At 56.4% G+C, this 16685-nt stretch overlaps 3 protein-coding genes across 3 annotated transcripts; all 3 read left to right on the top strand.

Moving 5' to 3' along the window:
• Positions 1-6: 6 nt before the first annotated feature.
• On the top strand, positions 7-6131 carry MARS2 (methionyl-tRNA synthetase 2, mitochondrial). The gene is made up of 3 exons (XM_059824503.1): positions 7-226; positions 462-796; positions 4929-6131. The coding sequence occupies exons 1-3, from the start codon at positions 25-27 to the stop codon at positions 6105-6107; spliced, it is 1716 nt and encodes a 571-aa protein (XP_059680486.1). The 5' UTR covers positions 7-24; the 3' UTR covers positions 6108-6131.
• Positions 6132-8803: 2672 nt separating this feature from the next.
• RAB33A (RAB33A, member RAS oncogene family) lies at positions 8804-13086 on the top strand. Its single transcript, XM_059824235.1, has 2 exons — positions 8804-9025; positions 12631-13086. Exons 1-2 carry the CDS (start codon positions 8804-8806, stop codon positions 13084-13086), a joined length of 678 nt encoding a protein of 225 aa, XP_059680218.1.
• Positions 13087-13223: 137 nt separating this feature from the next.
• On the top strand, positions 13224-16350 carry RBMX2 (RNA binding motif protein X-linked 2). The gene is made up of 5 exons (XM_059824595.1): positions 13224-13464; positions 13571-13622; positions 13693-13822; positions 13982-14162; positions 15339-16350. The coding sequence occupies exons 1-5, from the start codon at positions 13224-13226 to the stop codon at positions 15788-15790; spliced, it is 1056 nt and encodes a 351-aa protein (XP_059680578.1). The 3' UTR covers positions 15791-16350.
• The last annotated feature ends 335 nt before the right edge of the window (positions 16351-16685 follow it).

Here is a 16685-nt window from a genome sequence, read left to right as displayed (position 1 = left end):
CGCCGTCTCTATGGTGGCGCCGCCATGTTGCGGCCGCCTCGCCGCCTCCCGCGGCCGCCCCGCCGCTCCACCGCCACCGGGCCCGGGCGCCGCCTCCTGCTCTCCACGCCCATCTTCTACGCTAACGGGCCGCCGCACATCGGGCATCTCTACTCCGCTCTGCTGGCCGACGCGCTGCACCGCCACCGCGGCCTCCGCGGCGCCGGCCCCGGCCGCCTCTCCACGGGTGAGCGTGGGCCCGTCGGGCGCCGCGGCCCCGCCTCTGACCCGCACCCTCCGGCTCATCCCCGGGGCTCACCCACCTCCCCCGGCGCTGTCCTCGTGGCTGTGAGGCTGTCCCCGTTCCCCGTGTCCCCAGGCTCGTCCCGAGGCCCCCGTGTCCCCGCGGGGGCAGGGGGGCGCCGGCCCCCGCGCCCCCTCCCCACGGCCCCCGCGGCACCCCGGCCTCTCTGCCGTTTCAGGGACCGATGAGCACGGGCTGAAGATCCAGCAGGCCGCGGCCGCGGCAGGGACGTCGCCCCCGGAGCTCTGCGAGCGGGTCTCTGGCCTCTTCCGCCAGGCCTTGACCCAGGCCGCAGTCTCCTTCACTGACTTCATCCGCACCAGCGAGCCCCGCCACCAGCGAGCCGTGCGCCATTTCTGGGGCGCCCTCCGGGACAGTGGGGCACTCTACAAAGGGTCTTACGAGGGCTGGTACTGCACTCCCGAGGAGTGCTTCCTGCCCGAGAGCCAGCTCGCCGAGCGCAGGGACGCCCAGGGACGCCCATGCAAGGTGTCGTTGGAGACCGGCCATCAGGTAACGGCACCGGCTCCATCCCGGTCAAGGGCGGCTGCTCCTGTGGAAGCACTGTGCGCTCGTCTCTTGCTCTGGTCTGGCCAAATTTGGGGGTGTTTAATGCTTCCTGTAGTCTTTTGTCGTTCGTGTCAGCTGAGACTCGCCTGTATTTCATAGAATGTCTCTTCTGTGTTGATAGCGGTATGTGGCTACGCAAGGGCGAGCTGCCAGAACCCCACTGGCAGATGCAAATTTCAGCCGTGTGCCATGGGAAGGATTCAGCTGCTGCTGGGTTCCACAGGCTGCTGGCCTGGAAACAGCATTTCAAAGCGGTGGTGAAAGAAGTTAGCTGTGCAGAGGGATAAAGGTGTTTATAACTGAGGTATTCATTGGGTGTCTGGAGTTTCAGACCTATTTTGTGAGGCAATTCAGGTTGGCCTCTGGACACTTTTCATTAATCTTGTTACATGGGTTTCGGCCCTCCATAAAACACCGTAACATCATCTGCCTGAGGTCTAGTCTGATGACTGAATAGCGGTGCAACCAGGAGTGTGGTACCTGACCGAGTGTCTCTCTGCTGCTGCGTTTTCTGTAAGGTGTCAGGAGTTACATGATTTAATCCAGCAGTTGCAGGTAATCGTCCTTCAGAGCTAAGCAGAGGGTATGCTCTTGTGATGTTTGTATGAGGCTGGGGCATAGGAGTGTTGGTTCACACAGAAAGGAGTATGGTGGCAAATAATATCTCTTGATAAAGCACCTAACGTAGTTGGGGAAAATACAAGTTTCCAGGCAAAGAAATCATTCTTTAGATCTAAAATAGAGTCAGCAGGCTTCAAAGTCAGATACACCCTGAGAACAATTACTTGCTTTAGCTGCATATCAAACTGTCCAAGAGAAATGGTCGTGTGCATGGTGCAGAGAAGGTCTTGCAAGGTGGTGGAAGGAGATGGTAGGTGTTTATCTCCAACCAGAAACAGATAGTTGGGTAGTTTGTTGCTTGAAGGTTTTGTGACGGAAAAGGGGGAGTTTACAACATGCCATAAACCCCATACTGCTGGTGAGTCTCTGATTTTTGGTATCCAGTAGAGCCTGGGGGTGAAAATATATAGTTCATCTTTGAATGATGTTCTTCAGGTCTTCCATGAACACTGAGAGATCAGAGTCTGTTCTGTAGGAAATTCTCCTCCTTCTTCACTCTGTTACTGTGCTTTTGTGTCATTTAATGCACAGAGAAGCTGGAGAGGAGCCACCAGAGGCTCCCAATGTGGTCAGGGTACGGAGCACGGGCCTACGAGAGGTAGAGGGAACTGGGCCAGTTTAGTTTGGCAAACAGGATGCGAAGGGACAAGCTAATAGCAGCCTACACCTATTCACAGGGCAGTTACAAAGAGCACAAAGCCATATGCTTCTTGGGCGTGCCAGGTGCTAGACCAAGGGGTAATGATGCCACAAGCTGCGCTGCGGGGTCAGGCTGGGCATTAGGATAAGCTCTTTCCCCAGGAGGGCAGCGCAATCCTGGGGCAGGTCCGCAGCAAGGTGGGGTGCCACATCTTTGGGGTATCCCAGCCTTGGCTGGTTAAAGCTCCAGTCACCCTTGGCTGGTGCCAGCCCTGCTGTGAGCAGGCTGTGGGGCTGGAGAGAGGTGGAGGGCACGTCCCACCTCCGCTGCTCTCGTTTTATGGGTTTGTTCTGGTGTGGGGTGGTGGATTAGTTTACCTGTAGAGTGAGCAGATGCTCTGTTGCAGGACCAGGAACTGTGCTGTTCTGTATTCGCTGGGAAGGGAGTTGCATTCGTTGAAGTATTGCATTCATTGCTCAGGTCCACCCGGGAGACAGCTGGTGCATGTGGGGCTGCAGGGATTCTCTTTCTGATGAGGAAAATGAGCTGGAGCTGGGAACTGACTCTCCAGGGAGCATGCTGAAAAAACCCTGGGGGGTTTGGTAAACAGCAAGCTGAATGTGAGCCCGCAGCGTGACCTAGCAGCAAAGGCAGCCAACGGGATTATCTCGGGCTCTATGAACAGCAGCAGTGCCTGTTCAAGGGACATGATTATCCCCCTCTATTCAGCACTCTAATGAGCACATCTAGGTACTGCCTCCAGTTTTCTGTCCCCCAATATAGGAAGCACGATTTAGAAACTGGAAGAAGTTCAGTGGAGGGCCACCAAGAATGTTAGGATGCGGGAGCACTTGCCATTTGAGGAGAGGCTGGGGGAGCTGGCTTCTGCAACCTTAGAGAAGACAGGAATTTGGGAGGGCCTAGTGGCAGAAGCTCCCCAATAGCTATGAGAAGATCATCAAGAAGATGGAGCCAGGTTCTTCTAATGGTACATGGCAGGAGGATGAGAGAATGGGCGTAAGTTGAAACAAGAGAGGTTCAGGCTGGATTTACAGAGAAACTTTTTCCCCATGAGGACAGCCAAGCAGCAGAACAGGCTGCCTGGGGAAGTTCTGCAGTCTCCATCCTTAGAGGTTTTCAAGATGTGCCTGGCTAAAGGCCTGAGTAACCTGTTCTAACCCTGTAGGTGACCCTGCTGTGAGCAGGAGGCTGGACTAGAGACTTCCTGAACTATCCTGTGCTCCTAAGGTCAGAGCTGTTTGAAGATCAGGAGAGACGGCACACAGATTTCTCTGCAGGGCAGATATTCCAGTAACTGTTCACAGGCAAGCCTTGAACAAAGACGCCGGTTTTGCGGGTTGTTACAATTGCTCTGCCCTGTATCAACCTCTCTGTATGCTCCAAGCTCTAACTTACCAGTTCTCAGGAGATAGCCTATTTCTAATCTCTTTTCCTGAACGGCTTTCTACTCACCTGTCAACCACCTTTTCTGCAGGTGGCTAGCTGATAGGTAGCTCAGCTCTTAGCACTTGGCAGATGATGCGAGGTGGGCTCTTCAGAGCCAAATACCGGATTTGGTTAGCGTTTCAGAAGAAATGATTGCAGGTCCTACTTTGAGATGGCTTTTGAGTCCCAAGTTGTTACCAAAAGGATCACTGGATCGTGTAAAAGGGAATACTGGATGGAGGACATGGCATTGGCTCTGTGTAAAGTGTTACTCCTGAACAGAATGCGGAGAGCTGGTACACAGAAACTGAAAAAGATTATGGAAAAACATAAAGAATTTGGGGTGGGAGACCAAAGCATTTTTGTGTAACTTGTTTATGATTTCTGTAGGGAAGAATATTTCTTTTGGGGTGACCTTCTAATCCAATAAGCAAAGGTTGTATTTGCTACTGGTGGCTGCTGAAATTAGGTAAATTCAACTACATCATAAAGCAGTTTCGTGCCACTAGGACTACTTATTCCTAAGGGTATCTCAGCTTGGGGTGTGGTGGACTCTTTACTGCTTGTATTGACAGTGAGGCACTTTCTGGCTCAGTCAGAAGTCGTTGGGTTCGGTGCTAGAAACTGAAACTCTCCTGAGTGATGCCAAAGCCTATACTTTCTTATCTTAGAGCCTTATTTAGCTTTAAAAGGTAAGAATTCTTGACCTAGGCATAGATCTTGAGTGCCTTTACATAGCTCACTCATACTCTATCAACCCACAAAGTTTTCATTGATTTAGCTAAATGTGTCATTTAATGAATTTAAACGTGTGGGAGAAGTGCTGTCAGTTTTTAACATGGTTACAGGCTAACAAAGCTAGCAACTAAGATGCACTAATGCTTGAACTGGGGAAAAAGAGGAACATAGCACCTAGGAGTAAAGCAGAGGCACTCACTAGGGTTGTTACTAAGGCAGTAATTAACAACGTCATCTTGTCTTTTCACGATTTTCTACTATTATTGCAAAACTACATTTTTAAGAAAGTGTATTCTCGTCTCCCTAATTCTTGCCTGATGACACATAAATCTGGCAGGTAGAAAGGTATTCCTTCCCTGGGGGCACGGGCATCTTTAAAAGCAGAGTGCTGAGCGATCCCAAGTGCCTAAGTCCTTAGGTGTTGTCCTGGGGAGCCCAGGGAGGCGGTGTCTTAGGAGAGGAGGTTCCCGCTAGTTGTAGAAAGATACCAGGGGCTTCACAGGTGGTGGGGAGCACACCCAAACGCAGAGGGAGCGTGTGATAAACTCCACGCTGAGAATGCTGTGTGCAAATTGTAAAACTGTTTGCAGAGCATTTGGGCCGTAATTCTTTTCTCTCCTGCCTTCCTAGGTGCAGTGGACCAAAGAGGAGAATTACATGTTCAGGCTCTCAGCATTCCGGGATCCGTTGCGGAATTGGCTCCGGGACAACCCAAACGCCATTTCCCCTGACCCTTTCTACCAGCGCGTGCTCCGTTGGCTGGAAGAGGACTTGCCAGACTTGTCCGTCTCTCGTGAGAGAAGCCGGCTGCAGTGGGGTATCCCTGTCCCCAGTGACTCAACACAAACTATTTATGTATGGGTAGATGCCCTGGTGAACTATCTGAGCGTGGTGGGCTACCCTGAGACGCACAGTGAGTGGTGGCCTGCTGCGCACCATGTTGTGGGCAAGGACATCCTCAAGTTTCATGCTGTCTACTGGCCAGCGCTGCTGATGGCAGCAGGGCTGGCTCCCCCCGAGCGAATCTTGGTGCACTCCCACTGGACTGTCCATGGGCAGAAGATGTCCAAAAGCCTGGGCAACGTGATTGACCCCTTTGCTTCTATTGGGCAGTACACAGTGGATGGATTTCGGTACTTCCTGCTAAGGCAGGGTGTACCGGAGCGGGATTGTGACTACTATGACGAGAAGGTGGTTAAATTAGTGAATTCAGAACTGGCAGATGCACTTGGGGGGCTTCTGAATCGGTCAACAGCCCTCAGCATTAACCCCAGCAACACTTACCCTTGCTTCTCAGAGTCTTGTTTTCCAAAGATCGTGGATTACAGGGGGACCAAAGCCGTGGGTAGGGCTTCTGCTGAAGACTATGAGTTCGTGGCATCTGTGGCTTCTCTGCCTCTGCAGGTGGCTGGTTATTTTGAAGGTTTCCAGATCTACAAGGCTTTAGAATGTGTTGCCCTCTGCGTAAGGCAGACCAACAGTTTCTTCCAAAGACACAGGCCTTGGAAACTTGACCGAAAAGACCCCACAGAGCAGCTCTGGCTTGACACCATCATCCACATTACGCTGGAATGCCTGCGTGTCTATGGGACCCTCCTGCAGCCCGTCATCCCACACATTGCAGACAAGTTGCTTTCCAGGCTGGCTGTTGAGCCAGAAGAGAGAGGTCTCTCAAGTTTGACATTTCTGCCACGCTACCATGGGAAACCGTGTCCCTTTGAAGGGAGACAGCTTGGACCTGACACCGGCATCTTATTTCACAGACTAGAGAAGTCAAGACAGCATCAGATAGAAACCAAGAAGCTCTAGTCTCTGACAAACAGCTTCTGTAAATAAAAGCCTCCAGGCACTCCCGGAAAATGTTGTCTTTGTTAAAAGCATGTTCCTCCCATCTCTTGGTGGTGGTATAGAGTGGGTGAGTGGAAAACCGGACTGAGCAGGGCTGTGCTGACCTGCCTGGGTGACTGGCATAGGGCTCTGCCTGATGCGGGAAGCAGACACACGGAGGCAGATTGGGTGTGTGAGTGGGGCTAAGAGCTAGGAAATCTCCTCGAGTAATGCCCTTGAAGGAACGCTTAATTAGCTAAGTTGGTAACAGAATGAACTGAAGAGACAGCCTAGGGTTTGAATATTGCTGCTTTTTTTCCCCTGATGTATTTTAAGGGACATAAAAAGTGGCAGAGGCAAGTATTTATCAGGTTAAACTAGGTTATTCTTCCTATATAGTCTTGGGGCTCTGCTAGAGAGCTCTCTTGCCTATGTCTCATATCTTCCCTTCTGGCCCCTTTACCTTGTCTTTTCTGATGTGAGGAGTGGGTCGGGTGCTCTGCTGAGGACATGTTAAACGTGAATGCGGCAGCCAATCTGCTCAGCAATCTCTTCCAGAGACAGCAACTCCACAACTTGCTTGCTTGCTCACTCCAGGAATCCCTCCTCAGGCTAGCATTCAGGCTGAGTCTCCAGGAGGATCAGACTGCCCCTGAGGAAAGAACGGGTCTTTCCTGGGGCCTTCTCCGTGCTGTCTCTACTCCCACAGGGAGAGGGCTAAGCTGCAGTCCTGCAGCTGGTCTGATCTCACCTTGACTTTGCCCCACAGGTTTTTGGCCAGGCCAGAAGTAGCTGGGGGTAGTCAGAAATGGTTTCCTGGTAACATCTCTGAGACGTAGTCCAAGTGGATCTGTTGCGTCCGTCAGCTGAGCTTCCTTTAAGGGCCAAAACCTCTGTTCAGCTGATGTCTACCTGAGCCTTGATGGGGAGGATCCCTTCTGTGTGACTCTGCTCGTTACACTGGAGGCAGTCCAGTGAGACAGGGTGGTTTAGTGGTTGAACGGGTGGTCTCACTCAACTGCATAGACCTGCAGACATGACCAAAATTGGAAAGGGGGGATGTGTTTCAAGCCCAGACTCAACTTTATGAGGCTTTTCCACATGCTGCGTGGTTTATTGCCCCCTCTTCATTTCATTTCAGTGCTGCTGGAAGCAGGCAGCTGAGTGCTGATGCCCTGGAGCAGTTGTGACCATGTGGAGACCTCTGGTAAATCCTTCCCAGCCTTTGCCTCCTCCAGTCCCCACCAAGTGCCTGCACGGCGGGAGCCTTCTTGTATCAGTGGCCAATTTTAGGGGGCTGTGATCTGTTTTGGAGCTGCCCGGGCTGCATTACTAGGGGCTGCGGGAGCAGCGCAGCCCCCTCAGAGCACTGTGGGTCTCTGCAGAGGGGAGGGCAGACTATGCTGCTTCTCCCTCCTATCGCCCTCGCGATTCTCCATGATACCCTCCCTGTGCCATAGCACGCTGTCCGGCCTCTTTCACGTTACCCATGAGAAGAAAGGCAGGTCCCCTCAGCCCCTGCGATGGTACTCCTCTTCCCCTGCGCGGTTTTACCCAGTACCCCTCGCTCTTGCCATCCCTGTGTGCACGCTTCAGGCTGCAGACCCCCATGCCCTCACGCCGTGAGTGCTGGCTTCCAGCGCAGGCAGAGGCACCCGCTGCCCTGCTCCACCCACGAAGGATGGGGACAAGAGAGACCCCATCCCGTTCCCCGTCATCTCTGATGCTGGCAGCAGCTGGTGGGAGTGCCATCACAGCCCTCGGAAGCCAGGGAGAAGGGCTGGAGGCCTGACTCATCTCTAGCAGGAGCTGCCGCGCATCCCCCTGCCAACACCAGCGTGGGCAGCTCCATCCATGCCGGAGCATCCGTGCGCTGCCTGCGCGGGGCTCTTCTGCACACCGACCGGCACGCACCCGAAAACCGAGGGCGGCAGCCCCCGTGGCTGCCGAGCCGGATACAAAGAGGGTCTTTCTGGCGGCACCAGCCGTGGTGGGAGCGAGCACGCTGGCATCGCTCAGCTTTTGGGCATGCGGCTGTTTCTGTCCCCCAGTTTCTGGTCCTGCCCTGCCCTGCTCCCACCACTGTCTTTGGGCTGGGCTCCCTCCCTCCCGGGAGGTGACCTGTGTCGCTGCCCGCTGCCCTGCCGGTCCCCGGTCTGCCCGGGAAGGCGGCCGGCGGACGCCCCGGCCGGCCCGGGCCGCGAAGGCAGTCTGTCCCGGATCTGTCGCTTGGCCCGGGGGGGCTCTGAGCCCGGCGCCGTGTCCTCCTCCCCCGCCGAGGGGACGCCGGCCGGGTCCCCGCGCCCAGGCGAGTCCCCGCAGCGTAGGGCCTGGCGGGGACAGCAGGTGGCTCCGCGCCGGTGCGCGGGGCGGGGCCGGGCCGGGCCGGGCCGGTGCGCGGGGTGGGGCTGTGCGGTGCCGGTGCGCGGGGCGGGGCCATGCCGGTGCCGTAGCCGGTGCGCAGGGCGGGGCGGGGCGGTGCCGGTGCGCGGGGCGGGGCCATGCCGGTGCCGTAGCCGGTGCGCGGGGCGGGGCCGGGCCGGGCCGTAGCCGGTGCGCGGGGCGGCGTTGTGCGGTGCCGGTGCGCGGGGCGGGGCCATGCCGGTGCCGTAGCCGGTGCGTGGGGCGGTGCGGCGCGGCCCCATGAGACGGTGAGGCGGCGGCGGCGGCGGCGCGGGATGGCGGCGGGCGGCGGCGGGCGGCCGCCGGGCCCCGACTCCTCGCTGGAGCCCTACGTGCAGACCCGCATCTTCAAGATCATCGTGATCGGAGACTCCAACGTGGGCAAGACGTGCCTGACCTTCCGCTTCTGCGGGGGCACCTTCCCCGACAAGACCGAGGCCACCATCGGCGTGGACTTCCGCGAGAAGACGGTGGAGATCGAGGGGGAGCGCATCAAGGTGGGCCACGGCAGCACCCGCACCGGCCCCGGGCTGGCCGGCAGCGGCCGCCCGTCCCTGCCCCAGCCCCTGCCCCGGGGCTGCGTCTTCGCACCCCAGACGCCTCCCAGGGGCTCTTCCATTCTCAGCCCGACTCGAGGGAGGGGAACGGGGGGGTGTTTCTGGTCCCCGTGTTGCAGAGACGCTTTCTGAAGCCGTCACTGCTGCGTTGTCGCTATTGATGCGGTTTGCTTGAGTCTGCAGGCAGTCTGAAACGATAGCTTGGGGTGAAAGGCTGCTGTCTCCTGCTCTCCCGACACCCGGCATAACCGGGTCCTCAAAGCAAAGGGTGGCCTCCAGCTTCAGAAGCTGGACCAAAAGAGAGGCGAAGCTGCAGGGAGCTGGGGGAAGGAGCTGTACGCAGAAACCAATGCGTTTTCGGGGGAGCAGATGGTTGTAGGCTGGCAGTGGCTGCGCTGGAAGGCCAGGAGCTCGCACGAGCTGGTTGCAGTGGGCTTGGCGGCTGTGATATTAATGCTGAAGACTGCTGACAGTGAGCGCTGGGAGGGTGCAATTTCAGCAGAACTAGAATAGGACAAATTTGCTGTATGAAGGCCAGCGTGACACCTGTAAGAAATGCATCAGCCCAAACCCAAAGAGCTCTGGCTGATGTGTCGGAACAGATCTGCAGATCAACAGCAGCTGGTAGGAAACAGCCGGGGGAGCACAGTTTGCAGCCGAGCTTGGCCTGCCCGGTTAGGCGGACCGGCAGCAACAGCCGTCCGTGTACAACTGACTGCCAGAAGAAGCAAATATTGCTATTTTGCTGACAGATGGGCGATCAAAAGTTGAGGGACTAATCACAATGAAATTAGAGCTACTATTGGTGGGTAAGAACTTTAGTTGTGCTTTTAAACTGTCCCTGAACATTTTTCTCTCCTTTAAGAGGAAAGGTGCTCATTTTCCACCCTGCTTTCCCCAGCTCTATCCAACACCACAGAGCTGCGTTGTTGTAAGCTGTAGTGCAGGCTGGCATGAAGCCTGTCTTACTGCCACTAGCCGGAAAACGTTGCCAGGCTTTCTGCCTTTGGACATTATTTGTGCTCCAGCAGGCCGGAGTGGGAGGCAGCGCAGCAAATTGGCCTTTTCCTGGGACCACGCGTCCAGGAGGGGAGGTGAGAGGTGGGAGAGGTACCCTCCCTCTCCTGCTCTGCCCAGATGGAACAGCCTGGGAGAGACCTGCAGGGAAACGAATGAGCAGCAGCTCTTCTTTGCCAGCGTTTTTCCACTCTGAAAGACTCTGGGGCAGGCACTGTCTCAGTGGGGTACAGGGTGATTTGGATTAACCACGGACACTTGTTTAGAAATTGCCAGTTCCAGGCTTCAAGACATTACCTACAAGGGCCAGCAGAACTCATAGAGTCACAGACTAACTGCAAAGCGTGGGTTGGAAGGGACCTCTGGAGGTCATCTGCTCCAACCCCCCTGCTGAAGCAGGGCAACCCAGAGCCGCTTGCCCAGAACCATGTCCAGATGGCTTTTGAGTATCTCCAAGGATGGAGGATGCCACAACCTCCCTGGGCAACCTGTGCCAGTGCTTGGCCACCCTCAGAGTGAAAGGTGTTTCTGACGTTCAGAGGGAACCTCCTGTGTTTCAGTGTGTGCCCACTGCCTCTGGTCCTGGCACTGAGCACCACTGAGAAGAACCGGGCTCCGTCCTTTTTGTAGTCTCCCTTCAGGTATATATACACTTGGTAAGATTCCCCCCTGAGCCTTCTCTTCTCCAGGCTAAACAGTCCCAGCTCTCTCAGTCTTTCCTCATAGGAGAGACACTCCAGTCCCTTCAACATCATAATGGCCCTTCGCTGGACTCTCTCCAGTCCATGCCTCTCCTGTACTGGGGAGCCCAGAACTGAACACAGCACTCCAGTGTGGCCTCACCAGCACTGAATAAAGGAGATGGATCACCTCCTTCATCCTGCTGGCAATACTTTAATGTGGCCCAGGATACCATTCACCACCCCTGCTGCAGGGGCACACTGATGCCTCATGTTCAACCTGGTGTCCACCAGGAGCCCCAGGTCCTTTTCTGCAAAGTTGCATTCTAGCTGGGTGGTCCCCAGCGTGTACTGGTGCCTGGAGTTGTTCCTCCCCAGGGGCAGGACTTGGCACTTCTCTTTCTTTGTTGAACTTGATAAGGTTTCTGTCAGTGCATTTCTCCAGCCTGTTGCGGTCCCTCTGGTTGGCAGCACAACCATCTGGCATCCTAGCCACGCTCCTCCCAGTTTGGTGCCGTCCGCACACTTGCTGAGGGTGCAGTCTGCCACACCATCCAGATCATTAATGAAGATGTTAAACAGGACTGGGCCCAATATTGACCCCTGGGGTACACTGCTAGTTACCAGTGTTCAACTGGACTTTGTGTCACTGATCACCACCACCTAGGCCCAGACGTTCAGCCAGTTTCCAATCCACCTCACTGTCTGCTCATCCAGCCCAGGAGCTTGTTGGCTCCTCTGCCACTTGGGTCAGGAAGTTGTCATCAATGCTCTCCAGGAACCTCCTGGATTGCTTGTGCCCTGCTGCGTTGTCCTGCCAGCAGCTATTGGGGTGGCTGAAGTTCTCTATGAGGACCAGGGCCTGCAAACATGAGGCTGCTCCTATCTGACTGCGGAGTGCCTCATCTGCTTGTTCTTCCTGGTCAGGCGGCCTATAGCAGACACCCACTGCAATGTCACCCGTGCTGGTCTGCTCGTTAATCCTCACCCACAAGCTCTCAGTTGGCTCCTACAAGCTCTCAGTTGGCTCCTCACCCATCCCCAGAGCTCCATGCCCTCCCGCTACTCTCTCACACAAAGGGTGGCTCCCCCTCCTCATCTGCTCTTTGCCCTGACTCCTCTGTACATATCACTGTGTGATTGTCGGGGTTCTCTTTTATGGTGTAGGATTAGGTGGACAAATGTCCTGATATGGCGCAAGAATGTTTGTGAAATGAGAAGTGCTTTGTGCGGTTCGTTTCTGTGGTGGGGATGGTGCTCAAGCGCATCGGGAAGAAGATGAGAAGCAGGGAGCAGTCCAGCAGCAGAGAGCTGTAGGAGAGCTGCTTGGCAAGGTGTTACAGAGTCAGGTAAGTCATCAGGCAGGGCCTTTTCTTGCTGAAAAGTGTGCTGCCAATTCTCCTGAATATATAGGATCAGCTGCAGTGGCTGAAAAACGGGATGTGCTGTGCAGAGCCTGGCACTTGCCTGTGAATACTGAAAAGTGAATGAAAGTGCTGACATGGTCTCTCCTACTAGATGAGCTGGGCTTGCTTGGTTGAATTACACAAGCACGTGCACTGGCCTATACAGCCTCGGGCACTGTCAACACAGGCCCAAGAGCTTGTGTAACTCATTCATCTATCCTGGTTCCTGTAATAAGAGATTGCCCCTCCCTGCAAGGCTGGCCTTGCCTGCGCCCTGCCTCAGGGCTGTGGCCTGGCTGTCAAAGATGGACCCACAGGAAGCCCTCCTGCATCTTCCTGCAGGGAGTTGAACAAGCCAGCCTGCTCCCGAAGCAGCAGGCCCTGCCCCGGGTGGACACTCGGTGCTCCTGTAGCCTTCTTTCTTGTCTGCTTTGCTTCCTAGGTGCAAGTGTGGGACACGGCTGGCCAGGAGAGGTTTCGGAAGAGCATGGTAGAGCATTACTACCGCAACGTGCATGCCGTCGTCTTCGTTTACGATGTCACGAAGATGACCTCCTTCACCAACCTCAAGATGTGGATCGAGGAGTGCAACGGGCACGCAGTGCCCCCCCTTGTCCCCAGGGTGCTCGTTGGGAACAAGTGTGACTTGAAAGACCTGATCCAAGTGCCATCCAGCATGGCCCTGAAGTTCGCCGACGCTCACAACATGCTTTTGTTTGAGACCTCGGCCAAGGACCCTAAGGAGAGCCAGAACGTGGACGCCATTTTCATGTGCCTGGCCTGCCGGCTGAAGGCGCAGCGGTCGCTGCTCTGCCGGGACCTGGAGGGGCGGCCGGCCCAGGCCCGCAGGCTGGAGCCGACGCACGACGCCAACGGTAAAAACTCCTGCCCGTGCTGAGCAGGGCCCCCGCCGCCCTCTGTCACGGTCACCCCAATAAAGTCTCTGCGGCTCCAGTCAGCTCTGGGTGTTGCTTTGCGCGGCTCGGCCCAGCTCGGCTCCCTTCGGCTCTGCTCGGGGTGGGGGGGGCGGCGCGCATGCGCGGCGGCGGGCGCATGCGCAGTGTGCGGCGCCGCCACCATGAAGTAGGTCTGCGGGGCGCGGGGGGAGGGAAGGCCCGGCCGTCCCCCGCTCCCGGTGCTGACGGTGCCCTCGCCCTCAGCCCCCTGACGAAGGTGAAGCTGATCAACGAGCTGAACGCGCGGGAGGCGGAGCTGGGCGTGCAGGAGGCGGTCTCGTGGCACGCGGAGTACAAGGACAGCGCCTGGATCTTCGTCGGTATGGGCCGGGCCGGGGAGGGGGGGGGTGGGCCTGGGCCCGGGCCCGGCCGGGCCGGGCCTGCGCGGTGCCGGTGCCCCCTTCCCTCCTCTCCCTCTCCTCGCAGGCGGGCTGCACTACGAGCTGACGGAGGGGGATGTCATCTGCGTGTTCTCACAGTAAGTGCCGCAGCCCCCCGGGCCCGCCGCGCCCCTGCCGCTGCCTCGGGTGCCAAGAGGTGTGTTGCAGGTACGGGGAGGTCGTCAACATTAACCTGGTGCGGGACAAGAAGACCGGAAAGTCCAAAGGCTTTTGCTTTCTGTGTTACGAGGACCAGAGGAGCACCATTCTCGCTGTTGACAACTTCAATGGGATCAAGGTGAGCGAGGCAGTCTGGGGCGCAGTCCTGCCTGCCAGCCACAGCTCCCAAGATGCTGCTTCATGTCAAACAGGAACCCTGACAACACGGGTCACTGGTGACCCACAGCACATGGGGCGCTGGTCTGTCCCTTCACTAATGGCATGACACCTTTTGTAGATCAAAGGAAGGACAATTCGAGTGGACCATGTGGCCAACTATCGGCCCCCCAAAGACTCCGATGACTTAGATGACGTCACAAAAGCCCTCCATGCAAAGGGTTGTGGAGTTAGAACGCCACCTCATACGTCATCTGATTCCCTGTCGGAAGATGATGATGTGCCCGTAAAAAAGCAAAAAGGTGAGCTGTGTTCCTGCCCAGTCCTGACTCCCGGCGGGAGCGTCTGCACAGAGCCCTCAGCCTCGCAGGGGCCCTTTGCTTGAGGGAACACCAAGGATGGGTGTGCTCTTGAAAAGGGCCACAGACCTAATGTCCGGGCTTTGCTTTGTGACCTCCTGAGGGGTGTCTGAGCGCCTGTATTTAACCCGTATCTGTGAATGTCATCCTCCAGCCTCCGAAGAGCTGTATCTTGCAGACAATAATAGCACTCTTCCTGGAAAAAAAGCCTGCCAGGCTTCAGGGTTACTGCAGGTGGAGGAGCGCTGCAGGGGACGGGGAGAGGGAAGGCTTAGGAAAGGCACCACTTAATTTTAAAATCTGGATGCTGCTACTGTAGGACTAGAGTGCTGTAGATGTACGGAATGACCGTTATGTGGCCTGAGCGAGATAACTGAATTGAACAGAGCATAAAAACAGTAGATCTAGATGAGATTCTGTGGCTGGAAACTGAAGCCAAAAAAAATAGGGGAGTTGGACTAGATGACTTTTAAAAGTCCTTTCCGACCCCAACTATTCTATGATTCTATGAAAGTAGACCTAAAAATGCAGTAGAAGTTAAACCATCCAAGTGCCTGAATACCTCCTGCTCTCAGTGGACACAGCAGGATTTGTTGCTCTACATCTTTCAGAAGAAAACGGAAGGATGTAGAGTACATCCAAATGGAACTTGAATAAACGTGCCAGGTAAAGGACCAGCCTGTGCAGCTATACTGATGGATTTTTAAGAATCCATTATGGTTTTTTTTTTCCATTTGTGCAGTAGAGATCTTGAATTTCCACAGAGTGGATCACGATGTTCTTACTGTGTGCATGTTACTGAGGAAGGAATGACAGAAAGGTGCTTGATATTCCAGCTATGTTGAAGTGCCTGAGGGCAGTCTTGCTGGGAAGAACATGACATGGCGAGTGTTTAAAGAAGGAAATGGGATGGCTCAAGCTGGAGGAGAAAAGTGTTGGGTTGGGAGGGGAATAGGATCTCTCTGAGGGGGGGAAAACAGGCTGTGAAGCTTGGGTGGAGAGGGCAGAACTTAAAATGGGAGGGGAGTTGGAAAGGCACCGTGGTGCTAGGCAGAGCTTGGGGAGCTGAGGTGATTCTAGCAGGACTGCCCGTCCCAAAAGATGAACCTTGTATTTCAGATAAGGAGAAAAGCAGACAGGAGCGGCAAAAGCAGAGCTCGCAGGCTGCGAAGAGGGCGGCGTCGGCAGAGGAGGTGCACCCCAGAATCAAGATTAAGAAGGAGAAGGAGGACCCTGCCTATGAGCGCTATGCCAGCGGGAGCCAGCAGCCCTGGAAGGGCTCTGAGAGGAAGCCTGCGAGCAGGACGCAGCGGGAAGAGGAAGAGCGGAGGCACCAGAGGCCTTCGGAGAGAAGAGGGGAAAAGAGCTGCCAGGACCAGAGGGGACAAAGTGATTTGTGGGACGAGAGGGAGAAGAGAGAGGAGGCTGGCAGGAAGGGCGACGGGCACAGCAGCCGGCGAGAAGAGTGTCCCGAGGGAGGCAGATCCCGGGAGCGCTGGGAGCGTGGCGCCAGGGAGCCCCATCCCAGGCACAGGGAGCGGGGCTCCACGAAAGGCTCCAGCCGCTGCTGAGCCCTGGGGCGAGCACTCCGGGGGCTGAGAGAGGCCCTGAGCCTGCCCAAAAACCTGCTCAGAGTGCCTCTCGGGGTGGGGGGGTGTGGTCACCGCGGCTGGACCGTTGGCCTCCAACAGCTTCCACTTGGTTTCTCATTCCGTCTTCGGGGACAGGGCTCTCCTCGCTGCTTGTGCTGCGGATCGGGATGCGAGTTTTGTTGCCTCCTTCAGCCCTTCTCGCAGCGTTGGACTTGCAGGCGTGTCGGGACGCTGCACTGTGGCGTGAAGGTGGTTGCTGGCAGCGGCAGGATCCTCTCCTTCCCAAAATTGCCCCCTTCCCTCAGTGCTGGTGGGGGGTGTCCCCCTCTTGTACTGCAGGGAGAGGCCGGTGGGTGTCTTGCCAGCCTCGCACGCTGGCTTTGGGTCCTGAGCCCACCCGGCGCATCTCCCGGCTTCTGTGATGGAGCCCTAGAGCTGCACTGCTGCGTTGGGGCGATTTACTGTTGTTTGGTTTGTTTTTTGTAATAAAAGTCACCCGTTACCTCTCTATCTCCTGGTGACGGGAGAAGGTGTGCGTTTCTTACTCTGTTCTGGCTGATTTAACCCGAAGACCCGGGGCGAGGGACAGGGGAGGGGGGTGCGTCGCGACAGAGGGAGGGATGGGTTTTAGCGGGCTCTGGTTGCTATGAGGACTAACAACTCCCGACAGGATCTGTCACGGCTCCAGGCAGTCCTCTGGCTTCGTCGCTGCAGGAGAGGGGGGTTTTTACCCCCTGAGCAGCGGGGCCTGGGCCCTGGCGCCTGAGAAGGAGCCCCCGGGGCGGCTTTGTGTGGGGATCAGGCCGGGGGGGGCCCTCTGCCTGGCGCTGCCCGGCCGGGGCCTGCTCCCGCTACCCCCGGGGGGGCGGCGACC

This window comes from Gavia stellata, chromosome 14, assembly GCF_030936135.1.
Source record: "Gavia stellata isolate bGavSte3 chromosome 14, bGavSte3.hap2, whole genome shotgun sequence".
Taxonomy (NCBI): Eukaryota; Metazoa; Chordata; class Aves; order Gaviiformes; family Gaviidae; genus Gavia; species Gavia stellata.
Note: the sequence above shows the minus strand (reverse complement) of the source record. Positions and strands in the feature narration are given on the sequence as shown.

Bases quoted from the DNA above. Each gene is read 5' to 3' on its own strand.
- RAB33A (XM_059824235.1), top strand. From the start codon at position 8,804: ATGGCGGCGGGCGGCGGCGGGCGGCCGCCGGGCCCCGACTCCTCGCTG. The intron at 9,026-12,630 runs GTGGGCCACGGC...TTTGCTTCCTAG, and splicing joins TCGAGGGGGAGCGCATCAAG to GTGCAAGTGTGGGACACGGC.
- RBMX2 (XM_059824595.1), top strand. From the start codon at position 13,224: ATGCGCGGCGGCGGGCGCATGCGCAGTGTGCGGCGCCGCCACCATGAA. The intron at 13,623-13,692 runs GTAAGTGCCGCA...GGTGTGTTGCAG, and splicing joins GTCATCTGCGTGTTCTCACA to GTACGGGGAGGTCGTCAACA. The intron at 13,823-13,981 runs GTGAGCGAGGCA...CACCTTTTGTAG, and splicing joins ACAACTTCAATGGGATCAAG to ATCAAAGGAAGGACAATTCG.
- MARS2 (XM_059824503.1), top strand. From the start codon at position 25: ATGTTGCGGCCGCCTCGCCGCCTCCCGCGGCCGCCCCGCCGCTCCACC. The intron at 227-461 runs GTGAGCGTGGGC...CTGCCGTTTCAG, and splicing joins CCCCGGCCGCCTCTCCACGG to GGACCGATGAGCACGGGCTG. The intron at 797-4,928 runs GTAACGGCACCG...CTGCCTTCCTAG, and splicing joins CGTTGGAGACCGGCCATCAG to GTGCAGTGGACCAAAGAGGA.